The 18,851-nt window shown below is 44.2% G+C and overlaps 1 protein-coding gene across 5 annotated transcripts in view; it reads right to left on the minus strand.

Annotated features, from left to right (window-relative positions):
* Window positions 1-18,851, minus strand: part of TMEM131L (transmembrane 131 like) — a 159,190-nt gene that overhangs the window by 13,736 nt on the left and 126,603 nt on the right. For 4 of the 5 annotated variants that reach the window (XM_024757490.1, XM_024757492.1, XM_024757489.1 and 1 more), the window contains 5 exons: window positions 18,553-18,702; window positions 17,595-18,220; window positions 11,485-11,633; window positions 3,261-3,385; window positions 398-564 (listed from right to left, as the gene is read on the minus strand). In XM_024757490.1, the coding sequence (XP_024613258.1) occupies window positions 398-564; window positions 3,261-3,385; window positions 11,485-11,633; window positions 17,595-18,220; window positions 18,553-18,702 (1,217 nt within the window). The remainder of the gene's footprint in view (window positions 1-397; window positions 565-3,260; window positions 3,386-11,484; window positions 11,634-17,594; window positions 18,221-18,552; window positions 18,703-18,851) is intronic. The other variant, XM_024757491.1, reaches the window with a different exon arrangement.

Genomic DNA, 18,851 nt, shown 5'->3' on the forward strand with positions numbered 1-18,851 from the left:
AGGTCACTGGCCGGCAGCCCTCGGCGGAGCAGCAGCCTGGCTCTGCAGGAACCACCTGGCGCAGGGGTGTGAGGACGGCCTCTGTTCTCCCCTGGCTTTCCCCTACCCTCCTCTTTCACCAAGGGAGTCCGGTCCTGAGCAATCACCCACGGTTGTTCAGCCGTCTGCATGACACTGTCGAGAATGGCCAGATTTTAGAGGAGTGGGAGGTAGGAGGGGCAACCCTACGGGCCTGCTCAGGCTCAGAAGAACCGCAGCCTACTGTCTCATCCGGACAGCTTTCCATTCAGGCTTGAGTGAAGTGATAAGCTCTCACACTGGGCACTTCCCCGAGGAAATAACAATCAACAACAATCCCGACAGAAGCACTGTTTTGTAGCTCCATGCGGTTCCATACCTGCCTCTCCCTGCGAGGCAGGTAAGCTGCTTCCAATGCCAGCATCTGTTTTACATGCTTCCCCAGGGTTTTCCTGGATACACCAGCTCCTTAAGTCGATGTCACTGCTCAGCTCAGACCTTTCAAATTCACTGCACACCAGCTTTAATTCACTCTGTTCCGAAGGCCTGGAAGAGCCACAAAAAAATCATGTCTGCATTTTATCGTGCATACACACATACCTGCTTTCCTTGAGACTTAGCAGAGGTGAAAAGGTGAATCTGGGACAACTTGAGCCCTCTTCTCTCTGGGTCTGCTGGGAGAAGACGATAAGTAAGGGAGAGAGATTAGGAAGAACAAGATTTTGCTGTTTTAGAACGAGAATTAAGTTGGAGCTCATTTAATCTCTTCATATTTTACAGTGAGAGGAGTAAAACTCCACAGGTTAAATGAGTCCCCCAAGGTCAACTGGTAAGTGGCAGGTGCAGGACCAGAACCCATGACTCTCTGTATGTCTTCCTTGGTTTTCGTGTAAAACATGACTCTCAGTAGATGAACCTGCTCCTTGGCGTCTGGGGGAACGTCTGAGCATTAACTGAAATCTTTTCTCGTTCATTCATTTAGCCAACATTTGTGGAGTGACGACCATGAGCCATGTACTGTTAGGAAAGGTGTGGCGTCTGCAAAGAAGAATGAAGTTCTTCCCCCAAGGAGTTCACAGTCCAACACTTATCTCTCTAACTAGACTATGAACTTGAGGGAAAACCTGTAACACAGCTTTATAAATGGAGACACAGAAATGTGTCAGAGAACGCTACGTGAAGACCTAGGTGATTATTTCACACAGTCCAACTTCCGCACCTCATGTCACATCTGTAGGAGGACAGGTGTGAGATGAAGCCGATGGCCTCAATGGTTTGTGACCACTCAGGGTAAAGAGTACAGAGACAGAGTATAGAGACAGATTGGCAACAGACAATCCAACAACCACCACCTACGTAAGCATCACGTTCTCAAAACATTCTGATTACCTACAAGCTACTTGGAAGTTATTCTTTAACAACGTAATTTGTTTCTTTAGCATGTCAGAAATCTGCTTTCAAAAATATATTGTAACATTTAATTGGTGAAATTCCACCCTAATTTTGTATCTTTCTATATGTCCACATCAGAAAAACATGCCACTTTAAAGTGACCACATAAGTCCATCAAATTTTTATGAAAATACAAGGTGTGACTTTCCTTTCTATAGGAGACCACATTGCAGCTTTCAAATAATTTAGTCTAGGGCTTCCCTGGTGGCGCAGTGGTTGAGAGTCCACCTGCCGATGCAGGAGACGCGGGTTCATGCCCCGGTCCGGGAAGATCCCACATGCCGTGGAACGGCTAGGCCCGTGAGCCATGGCCGCTGAGCCTGCGTGTCCGGAGCCTGTGCTCCGCAACGGGAGAGGCCACAACAGTGAGAGGCCTGCGTACCACACACACAAAAAAATAATAATTTAGCCTAAATAAGAATAATTACCCATTAGTAAGTAGTATTTAATAATTTAATAATTACCCATCAATAATCTAATAATGCGTATCTTTCCTTTTTTCCTATTTGCATTTTGCTGATTGCAGGACACAGAACTAGAGCTTGAAGGCCCCCTGGGGTCGCCTGGCCCTCCTCCAGCAGAACAGGACATTCCGGGGAGGGGGGGCACGTGTTACAGGGCTGAATCCCAGGGTCCGAGCTCCTGATCGCAAAGGCGGCAGACACTGTAAGCAGCGTGTTACGTGCCTCCATGCGGGGGTCCTGGCCAGAACGTGGGCGGTTCTGCCACAGTTCCCTCCCAACCACAAGAGCAACCACTACAGCAGGGTGGAGTCCCTTCCCCACGCAAATCTGGAACTGCTAGAGAACAAATCTGACAGCAACACATTTAAGTACCTAGCTGAGCTCACAAGAAAGAGAAATCCCCAGATGCCAGTGCTCAAAGGAAGAAAAGCCGGAGCGGTGGGGATGGAGGGGCAAGGTGGGAGGAAACAGGGTCCGAAGCCCACTCGGGACAGGAATCAGGGAGCTCGTCAGCGCGAGGGCCACCTGAGAGGCTCCCCAGGGACCAGGGCGGAGGGCGCAGGGGCACGGGTCTGCCAGAGGCACTCCGTATGTGACGTCAGAATGGATGCGCTACTGACCTGGTGGGAAAAAATTCTCGAGCTACGGAATTTCTGTAAAATTAGGCTTGGAGAGCTACTTCTGGGAACCCAGACACATGGGATCCGCACGAACACGTCAGCACCTTCATTTCACAGGTTAGAAAAGAAGTAAGGTTTCCCAAGGAGGCTGCCTGACTGCCTGGGGTCATGTCTGGCTCTGCCCCCCCATCACCTCTGGGGCTTCAGGTAAACCTCGCAGTTATCTATCTGCAGCTCACTTCCCACAGCGGAAGAACCTACCTTCTGCTGGACGATCAATCGGGGCAAAGATTCTATGCGTGGGGACTATTCTCCTGCATTATCGGGACCCCAGACGGTCAGGGTCAAGCTGGGACCGTGGGCCTGCCTGTGCCCAGAGGTCCTCTACCACCTGCTCCACCAACGCCCCTGGTGTGGAGGGATGGCTATGCTTTTCCCCTAAAACCTGCTATAGCTTTTTACATTTTATTAAGTAAAATTTAAAAATTTTGCTCATCTTAAGGGGTTTTCAACAAAATAAATAAAAACATAACCAGAAGATATGTTACTTTTAAGAATATATCTTTATCTCAAAACACAAACATCTACACTCTCATATTATCTGTATCCAACGTAACAAAAATAAGATGGAAACATAATAGCTAAATGTAAAATTATAGAATAAATAATAGATGAAAAATTTAAAGGGACTGTAAAAATCACACACCTCAAGACCTGGGCAGCACCCCTTTTCTTGTTTTTTCTACATGCTCGATTTTTATTCCAATTTAAATTTTGTAAGTTTCCTTCTTTTTTCTCCTGAAGCCTCTTCTTCCTATAAGGATCTTCCTGCTAAAGAGGAAAAAGAAAACTTTTAGTAAGGGTTTCAACTTAGTAACACAAATAAAACCTGTGTATGGTTTTTTCTTTTAACTTTTGAAGACCAACTCCATCTGAATTCAGAACATTCCAGCACTAGTGAAAACAGACATACATTTCTCAATCTCTAGTCTGTTTTCATTTCCCTTCTTTCTCTACCTCCCCTCAGCCTCTGCAAAAAGAAAAAAAAATTGTCGCCTATAAAATTTCTAAGGGGCTAAAAAGGAAAAACATCTGTTAGTAATTTATGGTCAGCTTGCCCGTTAACCTCAGCAGCAATAAATCCTCCGACCTTCACCTGTTTATTTGGTATGTACAATTCACATGAATTACTACTGCAGAAAAATCGTGTAAAAACTCAACTGAGGAGTCATTTGTGTATTTATGCTTTTATTTGTTTATAGATGAACTTTAGGAGAACAGGCAAAACTCCAGAGAATGCTCCAAACTAGTTGAAGCTTTTCAAGTAAATAATGCCAAGAATATGCTTGATGTTTTTTTAATGTGGTTCTGAAAAACTTAATTTAGCACGAGACAGAAATACATTATATATAATATGTATGCATATATATATATGCATATAAATACAAATTTTTAAAATTTGGGTTTTTTCCTCTTCTAAATGTTAGGCATGGTCTACTAACAGGCCCAAGGGGAGGGGGATTCCCTTTTTAAGTAGCTCATATCTCTAATGTCTACTAATACTTTCTCCTTTTCTTCCTTCCACCATGCTGCCCCTTTAAAGCAGAAGAAAAAGAAACGGTTTTAGATGCTGTACATTACATGTCCGGGGTACTCATGCTTCCATCAAAGCAATATGCTCACTACGACAGACGAACACGAGAAATAAAATGATATTTTAAGTGGACATGTGGTGGGATTATGGTATTTTTGCTTTCTTCTTTACACTCCTTTATTTTTTCTCCCAATATGTATTACCTTTTTTCTCATTCTGAAGGCATTTTAAAAACATGGTAAGTTAAACATACAAAGTCCTATCCTACAGGACCGTACGCTAATCGTTTAAGTTTGATGCTAAATAGACACATTAAAGACGTATGATCAGATGCGATCCAATGTTAAACATTAAATACAAACCACATTTATTCAAGTACTGCTCTCTGTGAATTTCCAACTTTTGCTGGGGGGGAGGGGGGGAGAGTCTGCCCCTCCCCTGCCTCACTCTGTCCACTTAAGGGCCAAGAAAGGCTTTTCAACACAGCCAGTACCTGAACCTTTCTGTCCCTCCAGGGTCACCCACAAATAAAGGACCAGCCCCAAGTGGAGCCAGGAAGGGTGATCTGAGCAGGAGTCACTCTGGACGTGGCTGCCTTCTCAGCACAGCCTGGTTAGAATGGCATAACAGGCCACAAGAAGGGAGGCACTGGAGGGCTACACCCAGCGGGGACTTGGTGGTCAGAAGCATCGCCACCTACTGTGAGTATCGGTGAGTGAGTTTCAGGAGCACGGGGGACATGCTGGACAAGGAGGTGTGGATGGAGTGCTGGAGAAGCAGCACACACGGGAGGGCTGGGGAAGAGGGGTGCGTGCGTGTGTGTGTGTGACACAAAGAGAACCGAGAGAGAAGCACGGGGCAGTGCACAGGCATGGGGCTGGGGTCAGCGGGAGGACAGGCCCGCAGTGGATGCCGCAGGTGGGGCAGAGGGGAAAGCAACCTGAGAGCCAAAGCAACAGACTTGTCAGGAAATAGGAGGAAGAAGACAGGGGCAATCGGCTCTGTTTTCTGGTGGGGAGGTGCCACATGTGATGAAGCAGGACTAGCCGGGATCGGAAAGGGTCCACGCAGACCTGAAATTAAGACCGGTCTCTGAGGCCAAACCACCTGGTCTGAACCTCACTTCGTGTGACAAGCTGACTCATCTTGGGCAAGTGACTTAGCCTCTCTTTGCCTCGGTTTCCCAGGTCTTCCAAAAGGCTGTTGTGAGGATTAAAGTACCTGACAGTAGTAAGCAGTTTACATGAGACTTAGCTATTATCATCATCATTGTTGAATTGTTTGAACTAAGTTCTCTGATCTCCCTGAATGAGGGACAATTTAACTGGCCGCAGGGTGGGGAAATAAGATTTCCTAAGCTTTAATAGTAAAAGAAAAGGAAGAAATCAAAGAGAAATCACAGATTGACTGCACAAAGGCATTCTTAAAGCCACTGTACATAAGTCAAAGCGAATAAAAGTAAGAGGGAAATGACAAACTAAGAAAAAAAGCTGATACTATTTGACAGACAAAGAGCTAATACCTTCACCTATGTTCTCATAGAAAACAAGAAAAAAACACTAACACTCAATAGAAAAGTGGGTAAAGGACATGAAATGCAAATTCACAAAAGAAATAGAGAAGGCCAAAAACATGAAGAGTTCCTCCAAAATATTTAATAATAAAGTATGTTTTTAGGAGAGACCAATTACCTCATCTTTCCATTTTGGCTTTAAAAACACAAGTGTGTTGACACTGCGTGTTTATGCCTGCAAACACGAGGACAGGCTAGGGAAGCCGCGTGTGGTACCACGTGTGTCTCTCAGCAGGGCAAGGTCAGACATTCACCTCTTAACTTAGAAAAAATATATATATAAGTGGGATCCTCCCGGACCGGGGCACGAACCCGCGTCCCCTGCATCGGCAGGCGGACTCTCAACCATTGCGCCACCAGGGAAGCCCTATATTTTTAAATATATATATTTTTAAATGTCAGTGGCAGGATCGTGGATGAATGACTTTTTGCTTGTGTTTTTCAGAATTTTACAAAAAATTTTTTACAAAAAATGAAGGAAAATGCTTACTTTTCCCTAGTAAGGGAGGCAAACTGAGATGAGAAACAAAACACCATCACTCACCTATCCCACTGACCAAGATTTTGCCAAAAAACGGTGCTGCTGAGACCAGAGTAACACAATGGCTGTCGTGCAGCGGGCATGAGGGGAAACAGGGACCCTGCTTCCGGAGAGCGAGCTGGCGGCACACACCAGGGGCCCTGACAGTTGACACTCTAATTCTATTTTTAGAAACCTATAGCAAGGATGTACCAGATATACAGGCCCGACTTAGTTCATCATGCTATTATGAAAATAAGAAGTTGCAAACAACTTTAATGTCCAACTGCTGGGGAATGGTTTGGATTACGGCACAGTTAAATGATGGAATGTTATGTAACCACTGAAAACAAAGTTTCCCATTAATTTCTAACATGAGAAAATTCAGAATTACGACATTGTAACAAAGCTCCATATACACAATAATAATTATCCCAAGTTTTTAAACACTTGCATAGAGAAGGAATACAGAAAAATGCAAAAAGTGGTCCATTTTGGACAGATCTTGCCCTCCCTTCTTTATGCTTCTGTAATAATCATGAATTCCTTTTCTAAGGGGGAAAAAAAAAGATCTGCTTACAAGAAAATAAACAGCCAGGGCTGGGATTAAAATTTAGTTTGCAGCTCCCAAATCTGGGCTTCAACCTCCTTTGCCAATAAATCTGGAGGAATGTTCCCCATGTGCTATAGACAGATCTGTACAATTTTCTTAGCTGCAAAGTCAGGCTCCAAGAACGTACAAGAAAAACAAACACTGAGCACTGCACTTGGGAATGTGTTTATTGAGAATGATTTTCTCCAAATGAACAATGAAATGGAAAGTACACTCAAGGTGGTTTAAAGAAGAGCCTACAAAACTGAGAGTGGCCCCCAGAGCCAGCAGAGAGGAAAGCCCACAGCTCCGCCCCCATCCTGCCCAGGTGACTACAAGCAACCTCGGAGCCCCAAGCACAGCCCAAGCCCCCAGACCCTCGGCCCCGCTGCAGCCCCCCTGCAGCCAAGCCCGCTGCCCTCACCCAGAGCAGACGTCCGTCCTGCCCAGGATCACAGACCAGGAAGGGAAGGAGGAACCTACCCAAGCCCTGGGACCAAGGCCAAGAAGTGTCTGAGTGCCACAGACAGGGATCAAGACACGGCCCGTGCCCCCCTCAACCTGGTGTGAAGACACGGCCGGGGGCACCAGCACAGAGGGCAAGTCTGGACGGGAGCCAGGGGAGACTTCGGGGCTGGGGGGCATGTGAGGTGGGGGCACGGCACCCACACACACGGAAGACGGTGCAGCATCCCCAGCCTGACCTCAGGGTCCCCTCCAGACAGCCCTGCACCGAGGGCCCTGCAGTGATCAGTTCCCACCTCTCCTCCCAGGACACATCTGGGAGGGGTCGGCACCACTCAGCTTCAGCTTCCACTTCATTGCAGGGCAGCACGGACGTCCCCGTTCCCAACGTGTCCACTCCTCCCCCAGATCCAATGACTTGACTTCCGCTCCTGACTGCATGCCCTGTCTCCATGGCCCGGCCGGTGTGCCTGCCCTCCGTCACTATACCTGCTCCATCAAGCAGACTCGGGCCGCTGGTCTCCACGAACACTTCAGAGAATTCACGTCACCCTTCAATTCTAAACTCCACGGGGACAACTTCCAAGTCCCAGGCCCGGGCCGGCCTCACCATGGCAGCTCTGGCTCGGTATCTCCCATCTACCAGGCTCTGCCACGTCCAAGTCCAGCCAACCCCCTCTGTCGGCAATGACCACAGTCACACCTGTCACCTCTTTGATTCTTACTACTGGGCAGTGCTTCACAAGTGCTGCTATTCTAACCACTTGCTATATTCACTCCTCCAGTCCTCACAAACCTATGAGGCAGAGATACTATTATTACCCTCATTTTTCAGATGAGGAAACTGAGATGTTGAGTAACTCGCCCAATGTTACAGAGTAAGTGTCGAGCTGGGCTCACACCAGCTGCAAAGTCCATGCTGCTAACCACGAGGCAACATGGCCCTGACAAACATAAAAATGAAGCCCCAATTCCCCATCTTTTAGTTACCCAGACTTAAAACCTTGGAGCTGTATTTTGCAAATGGCTCTGCAAGCAAAGCCAGCTCCTCCCCTTTACGCAGCCAGGTGCTAAGAAGTCCTGCTGGTCTTTCTTCTACACTGTCTCCTACCTCCTCTTCCCGTCCTTCACCCCTGCTCCTGCCCAAACAGAATCTTGATTACATCACACCTCCCAGCAGAGAAGCAGCCTCCCGGTGAGAAGAGAGCTGGTATCCATTTCTGCCCTCCCCAACCCAGCCTCCAAAACACTAGGACTGATCCTTCAGAAATGCATTATTCACATTCATTCAAGCACTCGCTAAGCCACCACACTGGCTCTTTATAACAGGTGCCCTGCCCATCTCCATGAAACTGAATTGAAAGATACTCAATTACGACCTTCAAGAAGATCGCAGTCCACAGATTGTTTTCCATTTCTTGTACACCCTCCTCTACCCGCCACCCCCTGCCCGGTTCAGGACCCTTCGATAGCATTCCATGATTTGCAGCAGGGTCCCCAAACTGGCCACCCTCAGGCCAAATCCTCCAAAAAGACTTTTCTGTTTGGACCAATGTGCTTTTAAAAATTTGATCCTGAAATTCCTGAGCAGGCAACCTTCCCTTCCTAGTGCTTGTGCTTACTTACTTCCTTGTGTCTCCCACTGAGATCCAGGGACTAAAGTCTAAACTCTGAGTTGGCATATGAGGGCCTTGGCAAGCGGGCAGGACTCTGCCTCTGCCCTCCCCTTCCTTCCCCCTCTTGACTGAGCTCCTTCTCGGTCAGATGACTCCCTCACTGCTCCCAACCATGCCATGAGACCCGGTGGTGCCGGCGGCCCCCTCCCCTCCTCTGCTTCTCTACACTCCCCCTGCACAAGTTCCTTCCTCCTCGGGACTTCCCATGGCCCCTGCAAGCTAAGCTGATGTTTCCATCTCTGCAATCCCCTCTACTATGCACTGACTTTAGCACTTGACTACATGGAAATGTCTTTCTCAACAGACCACAAATTCCTGGTTTGGAATGTCTACGATTTTCTTATTTGGTATCACTCTCATTCCATTTACTTAAATGAAAAATGCACGCTTTTTGTAGAGTTTAAGCAAAAATTGAGTAGCATAAAGGAGGAAAAAAGAAATCATGCAAAATCCCATCACTCAGAAATAAGCAGGTTCTCCCACTGATTATTTGGCAAACCTTATTCTTTAATGTCTTTTTAAGAACCTATGCATACATAAGGATGGGAGGACAGATGATGGGAGAAATTTAGAACACCAGGACCATGCATTATTTTTAAATATAAATTTAAGGCTCAATTTTATTTGAACTTAGAAGAAAATGAAGTAGAACCAAAGGAATGCCAACTTTCAATAACTGCTTCTTCTCCACACGATACATTAATTGCCTAAGGATCTCTCTAAGGTTAAGAAAAAGATGGTGAAAGATATTTTCGTAGGTTTTCACCCTTTTAAACTACTTGTTTCAGTTTTGCACAGGATTGGCTAGCTACCAAGAAAGATAAAATTAAAACTTACTTTCACTTACCTTTCAGTCCCACCCCCAGTTTTTGCAGATTTTATTACTATTTTTGTTTTGTTAAAGTTTCAATATTTGCGATCCTCTTTGCAACCATAACTGCCCACTGTTCAACCAACGTTCTGGATATAAAATGGAGAGAAACCTCAGAAGACCTTTAACACAGCTTCCTCAAACTTCTATCCTGGTTGGCTAAATTTCACTAATTTCATTTTTCAAGGAAGGCTCCCAAGTTCATTTGCGTTTACAGATGAATGTCTGTTGTTTTCGTGCCTGAGTGCCAGCTTCACTGGACATAATGTTCGTGTTCACATTTTCATTCTCTCGAAGATACTGTTCCACTGTTCTCAGACATTCAGTGTTTCTACAAAGCCTAAGGCAAGCCTAGGTGTGTCTTTCTTGATTTTCCTGCCTTTTCCGCACAATTCTTTAAGCTTTAAGTTCAACACCTTAACCAGGATGTGCCTATGTCCAGTATCACACATCAGCTTTTCCTGGTGTACACAGTGTGCCTTTGGATCTTTAAATTCAAGTTTTCACTCACATTGGGAAATTCTTCTTCTATTACATCTCTGAATACTTTTCTGATCCACTGTTGGGCCATTTACTGAGACAATCATTATTCTAATGTTGGACCGTTTTTGTCTTTGTCCCCTTATCTATCATCATCTTTTCTCCAAAATCTACAATCTCTTAAAATTTTTCCTCCACATTCACTCTGATTACCTCAAAGCCTTTCCTTCAGGTCAATAAGTCAATTTTCGGCCACTGAATAGGTTATGTACTGTCTACATTTATTCACTTAACTTTACAATATCTCTTCCAACCTCATCGTAGTATATTAATTTGCCTTTAAAAGCTAGAATTTTATTGAATTCATAGTCTATAATGTGAAGTATTTTCAGAGTTCCCTTCAGGTCTCTGGATATGTTTTCATCTAGATTGGGATCTTGGTCTGTCTTCTATACGTTCTACTCCTTTCCTTCATTTTTTACTATAGTATATTTGAACAGTTGCAATGTTATTTTTTTTCCACTGTGCTTATGCTAATACACGGATAGCTCTGTCCTGTTGTGAAGTAGATAAATTCTCCGAAATCCCACCTTTATCTGGGAACTTTAGTTCCTATGAGATACAGGGCTGGGTTCTGCTTTCTAGACACTTTGCAGTGGCCTACACAGTGGGAAAGAAAGAGCCGGCTGGGTCAGTGCACAAGCTTTGCCCTCTCTTCTGGGATTCTGTCACACCAGGGCCCATGCACTGAAGCTAGAAAGGCATCCCTCTCCTGTGGATCCTGGATAATGCTTCTAACTCAGCAAGATTTTGCCCTAAAAATGGATGTTGGGTAACAACTGGAGAGGCAAGATATGTGATCTGGTTCTACTCCACCATCTTTACCCAGGAGTTAATCCATTTGCTTAAGCACAGCTTCTCTTGAGAATAAAAGCTATCTGATATCACCAAAAATTGTTTTAGTATCTCCTGTATAATTAGAAGATAAATAAACTTCCTGAATACATGAACTTCACCAATTATCAATGTGGATTCAAATACATAACTATCCTCTTTGAGAAGTATGAAATACAGACATACAGTTATTACATAGATATTTGCACTCTAAGTCCTAAACTTGGGTTTTGTTCTAATAGGCAAGAAAAAAAGGAATACAGACCTCGACTGAAGGTACGTCCTGCTTCTCAGAACATACATCTTCTTTAGACGCTTTGTGAATCTTCTTTTCTGAAGCAGACTTTGTGTCAACCTTTTTCAAAGTTTCACAATTGTCTACTTCATTCTTGACAGGCACTTGCTGGTTATTCCCTTGAATAAATAAAAATGATTCAATTTCTAGCTAATTATTTCCATTCACATTCCCCACAGTTAAATCTTCTTCCTACACCAAACAATCTCATTTGATTTAATGAGATTTAGACTTAAGGACTGTTTTGACATCCACAATGCTCTAGAAATTTATTTTGCTTACAGGTGAAAATGTACTTATATTACAAGTTTTACAAACGGTCGTTAAAAGAGGTCATGGGAAGAAAGAGCAGGGGCACACCATTATTCATAGCGGCATTATTCATGAAAGTCAAAAGGTAGAAACAACCCAAACGTGCATGGACGAATGGAAGGATAAACAAAATGTGGCAAATACCACAGAACACCATTAGCCTTAAAAAGGAATGATTCACTGTGCTACAGTGTGAATATAATTAGCATTACTGAACTGTACACACAAAAATGGTTAAGATGAGGGGAAAAAGGAATGAAGTTCCGACACATGACACAACATGGATGAACCTTGAAGACATTATACTGAGTGAAATAAACCAGTCACAAGACAAATATTGTGCGATCCTATCTGTTTGAGGGACCTAGAGTCATCAAATTCACCGAGATAAAAAGTAGAATGGTGGCTCCCAGAGGGTGGGGGGACGGAGTACGGGTAATTATTGCTTAATGGGTATGGAGTTTCTGTTTGGGATGATGAAAAAGTTTTGGAAATGGATGACAGTGATGGTTGTACAATGATGTGAATGTACTTAATGCCACTGAGCTTTACAATTTAAAATGGTAACTTTTAGGTTCTACATACTTTACCACAATTTTTTTTAAGTTAGGGGAGGGAGAGAGGGAGGTAAGATCTTGGGTTCTGGTCATGACTCAGACACTAATTAGTCTTACTAATCAGAAGTAAGTCTCTTAAGCTCCCTGAGCTCCAGTTTCCTTATTTATGAAATGACAATACCACTTCCTCTGCCTACCCTGACTGACTGTTATGGAGATGCAACCGGAACAGACAGAAATATAAAGGGTCACCACCAATAGACACATGAACTGCTGGAGGGCAGGGCCTTCTCCTGCAGGAAACGCCCACCTGCCCTGGGAACAGCACCTGCGGGGTGAGAACCAAGTGCGAGACAATCACGCTGGCAAGGTCTGCACCGGCAGGAACCACACCTGAAACGTGACCTTTCCTTTGTTTTTTCAAATGACGTCATTCCTAAGTGTATTTCTTCTTCTATCCTTGACTTTGACATATGGTCAAACACACTTCAACCCCACCATAACTGGGCTCAGTGTTCTAATATGAATCAGAAAGGACTGCAGTACCTTCCCCTTTTTTCTTTAACTGAAAATCCCTCACGACACCTTGGCCATCTGAGAAAGTGTAGATGCCTACGGTGCAAATACATCACAGCAGAGCAGGCTGCCGGCTCCCATCCGGCCCTGCTGAGGGGCCTGGGGCTGCACGAGGCTCTCAACCCAAACGACAGGAGGGGTCAAACGCCCTCCAGACCCTGCAACCCTGAAGCTACAAATCAAGCTCACTCAAAGCAAGATGCATACATTTCAACAATGACGCTTAAAAGGTAAGCATTCTTTTATTTTGTTAACGGAAAATTATGTAAATATTACGTAGCCATAAAAATGCTGGGGAAGCATAAATTCCTCTGCAACACAGATTGGGTGTGAGACGCCCACAGAGGAAACCATCCAGGACCGCGAATGAGCCAGGAAAAAGCCAAGAGCAAGGGAGACAGGGGTCCAAACAGAAAAAGACATCATAAACAAAGACATCACTTCGGATGCCGGAAGCCATCGGTATGAACGGAATAGAGATATTCTCCTCCAAAAATGTGCTGTGACTTTCCTAGGGTCTTAATTCATGAGAAAATGGTTTTCTTCAGGCCAAGAATCGCACTAAAAGTATTAGCCATCAAAGTTTCTTAGGAAGGATCCAAATTTAATATCCAACACTAAACTACCCCCTAAAAAGGGATAAAGCACAGACTCTCCGAAAATTACTGATGTCTATTGTGGGGGCCAAGAATTAGGACCAAAAATAAAATGAATTCAAATTCAGCCTTTGAGAAATTCTATCACGACAATATTCAAGAATCCAGAAATACCGTGAGCATACACTTCATTTAAAAAATGGAGCCATCCCGTGGCATCCAGTTACCAAGTGTGCTTACTCACAGCATTATACGCTTTTCTGCCATTTATCTCACGGAGTAGGAGTATTTGAGTCACAGAGACAACAAAACAAATACAAGAACAGGAACAAGTTAACTGGCCAGAATCCTGCTTGGATTTCTACTGAATCAAATCTAATTGTATGATATATTTTGAGTAAACCACTAGATCTTCATTTCCAGTTACCAGTATCTGTGCAAATGAGACTATTTTTTGAATTTCTGCAAATATTTTTATTTCAGAAATTTTGGAGGTATCTATCTAATTCAGTGAAAACTTTCATGTGCTATTAATTTCAAGGTTTTAGGGTATTATTAAATTTAAAAGTTCATTATCCTTTACATTATTATAAGCAGAAACAACGAAAAAATTGCTAACTACTCCTGAGGCCAGAAGCAATTTGCCTCTAGCCCTAATTCTAAGTCTGTATTATTTTGACCATATAATGAAAAAATAACAGTTATAAACAGTTTGAAAAGAGACAAATTTCAGAAGATCCCTTACACGACACATAAAGCCCTGCTGTTGTCAGAGCATCGAGACTCTGGACCATGTAACACATGCTTGGAAGGCGCCGCTGTTTCACGGTTGTTTGACAGGCTGATGCCAAAAAACAAGTCAAGAGACTGCATTTCTATCGGGAATTTTAATTTATGATTTACTACAGGCCTCTCAGGAGGAGGCAGGAGAAAGAGCAGGAAAGGGGTGACACATTTTCTGTTATTCAGAAAACACTCTGTTTCTCCACAACAACAACAGTGAGCACGTAGCCAGAGCCATTAATATACAGCCTGGAAGATTTCGTTCTCACACAAGAAGTTACCCTCAGAAAAAAAAAACTGTCTCAGAATAAGAAAAGGCCCAGCGCTTCAGGCACCTCCAGGAGTTCTGGCGGGTTCAGGATGCCATTTCAGGCACTCTCGGGAGAAAGGTCACCTCCCCAGTCCCCTTTCCCAAAGGCAGTCTTGTCACTAGACCTGGTTCTAAGAACGTCTGTGTACTTTGGGAGAATGGCTAGAATGTGGCACAGACACTGACTGGTTTCAGCTGAGTGAGTGGAAGTTCCCGAGGGGCCATCGGTTCAGCTCGCAAGACTGAAGCTGTTTTCTTCAGATTCTAGAAAAGATCTTAAGATGGAAACACAAAGTGAAATCCTTTTCAAAAGAAGAAAAGAACTGATGCTCAAAGTTGGAAGGGAAAACTTGGAAGGTTCTTACGTTTTTGGTTTTCTCATTCTTGAGTGTTCTTTACACCCTGTGACCCCCTGCCTGTCGCCATCTGCCAGCTTATTACAATGCTTTCCTTCAAATTCTGACAAAGGAACCCTGAACCCTCAATATGACCAAAAGACTCCGTATCTTACCTTCAAACTACAATTTGCTTCCCCTAAATTTCTCAGTCCTTTCTTATTTTTAAAATTCTCAATTCTTTAAAATGTTTAAATTGTAAATTGATGGCAGGCCGCTTGTTTACTTTTTAACCTCTTTGATATTTTCCTAGAATAGTGATGTAAACAGAAAACAGTCAGAACCAAATACATGTCAGTGAATGGATTTCCCTGTGAGGAACCTCCTGCTGACAGATTAATTCTGGAGAGAAATACAGGGCTGCAAATTAGCACCTCTGAATTTGCTGGTATGAACATGGTGGAAAGCCAAAGTTCTTTCATCAAATCTTATGTGATCTGACCAGCAATCACCCTGATACTGCTTAACAGGCTGACAAGTCAGCTAAAGAGGAGTTTAAAAAAAACTCTTGAAGTGAGAGATTGGTTTTCATTTAAAGCAACATAAGCATACCAGTCATCTGTACAGGAAGGAAAGGTTCGGGGCGGGTTTGCCATCTACAATGATACAAGCAAACCCTATGTTTGTGGGCTCCCTTGTTAAATTTACTCACACTTGCCGAAGTGTTATTAGATACTATATGGTCATCTAGGCTCAACTACAGGCATTAAACAGCATGTACTGGACAAGAGTATCCAGGAGCACCAAGTCAAATCCTCTGACCCACCCTGGCACTACACGGCTGGCCCACGCCCTTCAAAGAGCTCTGATGCAGCAGAAGGCCTTCCCGTCCATCCACCCACAAGGCCACAGCCCTTGCGTTCTGCAGGCACATCTACCCAGATGTCTGATGGATGCACTGGACCACAGAAGACGCACTTCTGGAGGAACAAGTCCCTCAAACAAGTCTGATTTGAAGTTTGTGTCAAGTCAGCCTATGTCAAATACTGTCCTCAGGCCTAAATGACACATGAAACAAGAGAAAAACCCAGCTAGACTCACTCCATAATTTTACCCTTTCACAAGAGTTTTGTAGTCTGGGCCCTAGACAGTGTCAGGACAGAAATGGATGAACAGACACCCCTCTGCCCTGCCATCAACACCCTCAGACAAGGAATGCTGTGACTTCATGGAGATCTGGTAGAGGCTTCATCCAGGGGGCGTACTCACACACTGGGGGAGAGGCCGTGGGGATAAATGGCCCTGCAAACAGGAGTCCTCTTCAAGCGTGCGCACTGCTGCCAGGGAAATGGCACCAACAGGGTGGAACAAGGGGCACCGGGAGTGATGCACAAATTGCCCAAACCATGTTCTACTCAGAGGACCCTGCCTTCCTTTTGAATTAGAAACATCCTTTGATGGAACATTTAAAATTCAGGTTGGTATTTTCCCTACTAAATGCATCAAGCTCATTAAAATCAGCCAGTCTATTAATACAATCTTCTCTACAATACCGAGGAGTGAAAAATATGATGTTATTTATATTTAGATGTTTCAAATAAGGTCAAAGGTAACTGATTCTTTCAGATTAAAAAGTGTCAAAAATTTGACTCTTAATGGGAGTAGAAATGTGCTTATCAAAATGGTCAGGATAAACACACAAAAATAAAAGGATAGCCACAGACATACTCCTTGGAATTTCAGAATAATCACTCTTGAAAAAAAAAAAAAAAAAAAAAAACACAAAAAAAAAAAACACAGGCTCTTATGCTAGAAGCCAGAGGGATCAGTTAAAGATTTAATGACAAACGTATGTGTAGGTAGGCTTCCTAGTCTAGTTTTGCTTGCATTTTTATTAACTGCATTTGCTACGAGAGAAAATCTACCTTCTTTTAACCAAGGAACACGACCAGAGAAGAGCCAGGGAGAAGGAGCATGCAGTGGTGGCAGCTGTTACATACAGAGAGTTGTCAAGTTTTGCTCCATCAGAAACATGTCATAGGCTGATTGATTTCTGCAAACAGTCTGAAAAGCCAAGAAAAAAAAACATACTTCGGGGGCTTCCCTGGTGGCGCAGTGGTTGAGAGTCCGCCTGCCGATGCAGGGGACACGGGTTCGTGCCCCGGTCCAGGAAGATCCCACATGCCGCAGAGCGGCTGGGCCCGTGAGCCATGGTCGCTGAGCCTGCGCGCCCGGAGCCTGTGCTCCGCGACGGGAGAGGCCACGACAGTGAGAGGCCCGCGTACCGCAAAAAAAAAAAAAAAAAGATACTTCGGAAGAGGTGTCCGTAAATTCCAACAATACAATATGATATTCGCATCATTCTAATGAATGGACTGAAAAAAGTAAACTTCTTAACCATGATGCTCTAAAAACTTGGTGTCCCGTCCTAAACTTTCCTTCTTAGAAATGGTATTTCAACATTTATACCTTTGCTAATAAAACTTTGTGTGTGAACTAAAAATTCAGCAGCCACAGTTCAAACTAAAGTCATAGATGAGAACAAATTCCACTAAGAACAGACTGGAGACAAACAAGAGAGAAGAGTCACCAAGGAGGATGGAAAAATTACCATTATTTTTCCTGGAAATTTCTGGCAAGTCTGACTGGCACTGAGGTGAATTTCTCGGCGAGTGATTTTCAGGTAGTTTCTTAGGGGTCTTCAGAGGACAGACCTCTCGCTCCTTGAGCTCAGCTATGTTTTCTGAAATCTGAAGGTCCGTTTCCTTAGGAAACATACATGTCTGTACTCCCTCCTTCACGTGACATTCGGAAGAAGTATTACTGACAGCAATTGCGTTTTTCAGTGTGTTTTCTTCTTTACTCAGTAAGTTTTGGGGAAGAGTTAGATTCTTCTGCAGGTTGACGTTTAGGCCACCTGTGTACTTGAGGCCCACCCAGGTCTCGCCCATCCCGGCAGGGCATGCGTCCTCTTTAGCAGCAGCCAGGGAGCCACCTGGGGCCGAGGCCTGCTTGTCCTCTGCAGGGGCGCTGGCACTGCCGGCGACGGCTGCACTGGCTTTGTGTTTCCCGTAATAGACCGAGCACTTGTGCTTTTTCTGTGAATGGCTGTAGGTGGCCGGGCTCCTCTTCGTTGCGTTCTGGATCCTGCTCTGCGGGGGGTTTACCGGAAGGCAGCTTTTCCCTCGACCTTTATCGGAGGGGCTGTAGGTATCGAGAAAGTTCTTGCAATTGCTTCTGGATTTAAGAAGAAAAACATTTAACGTAAAGGCAAACCAGGTAAACCTCTCCCTCTCTGTTTCTAACTCCATGAGAAAGAGGGAGCAGTCTGGGGTACACCAAGGAGCTCTCACCTTTCGTTCTTCTAAAGCTCCGGGAGTTTAATAAACTAAGTCCTTACGTGAAGTCTATCTTATAATGAAAGAAATGGTGTAGCTGTCACAACAGTGACTTAAAGAAAATTGTACTGAAACAAATTTGGAACCAAAATGTATATGACCTTAAAATAAAATCAGAAATGAGTCATACCAAAGGTGAGAACCCTCTCCCCACACTACAAGAATTCTTACTTGTGAGAATGGGAGCTGATTACATCCATCGGACTATTGCTTTGCTGTGAAGAGGAGCTGGCATTCTGCCTCTGTCTCGTTTTCATGAACTCCATCAGAATGTACTGTGCTTGTTGGAAGGCTATTAAAATCACACCCAACAGGGACAAACTGAGGACGAAAGCAATGGGGTTCATTACTGCCTGGTTGTGACTGGCATTAAAAAGACTAGCTCACTAACACAACATTGTAAATCAACTATACGCCAATAAAAAAAAAAAAAAAAAAGATCAGCAATAAAAAAAAGCAGCAAATCAATC

The sequence above is a fragment of the Neophocaena asiaeorientalis genome, unplaced genomic scaffold (assembly GCF_003031525.2).
Source record: "Neophocaena asiaeorientalis asiaeorientalis breed wild unplaced genomic scaffold, Neophocaena_asiaeorientalis_V1.1 scaffold238, whole genome shotgun sequence".
NCBI classification, from domain to species: Eukaryota; Metazoa; Chordata; class Mammalia; order Artiodactyla; family Phocoenidae; genus Neophocaena; species Neophocaena asiaeorientalis.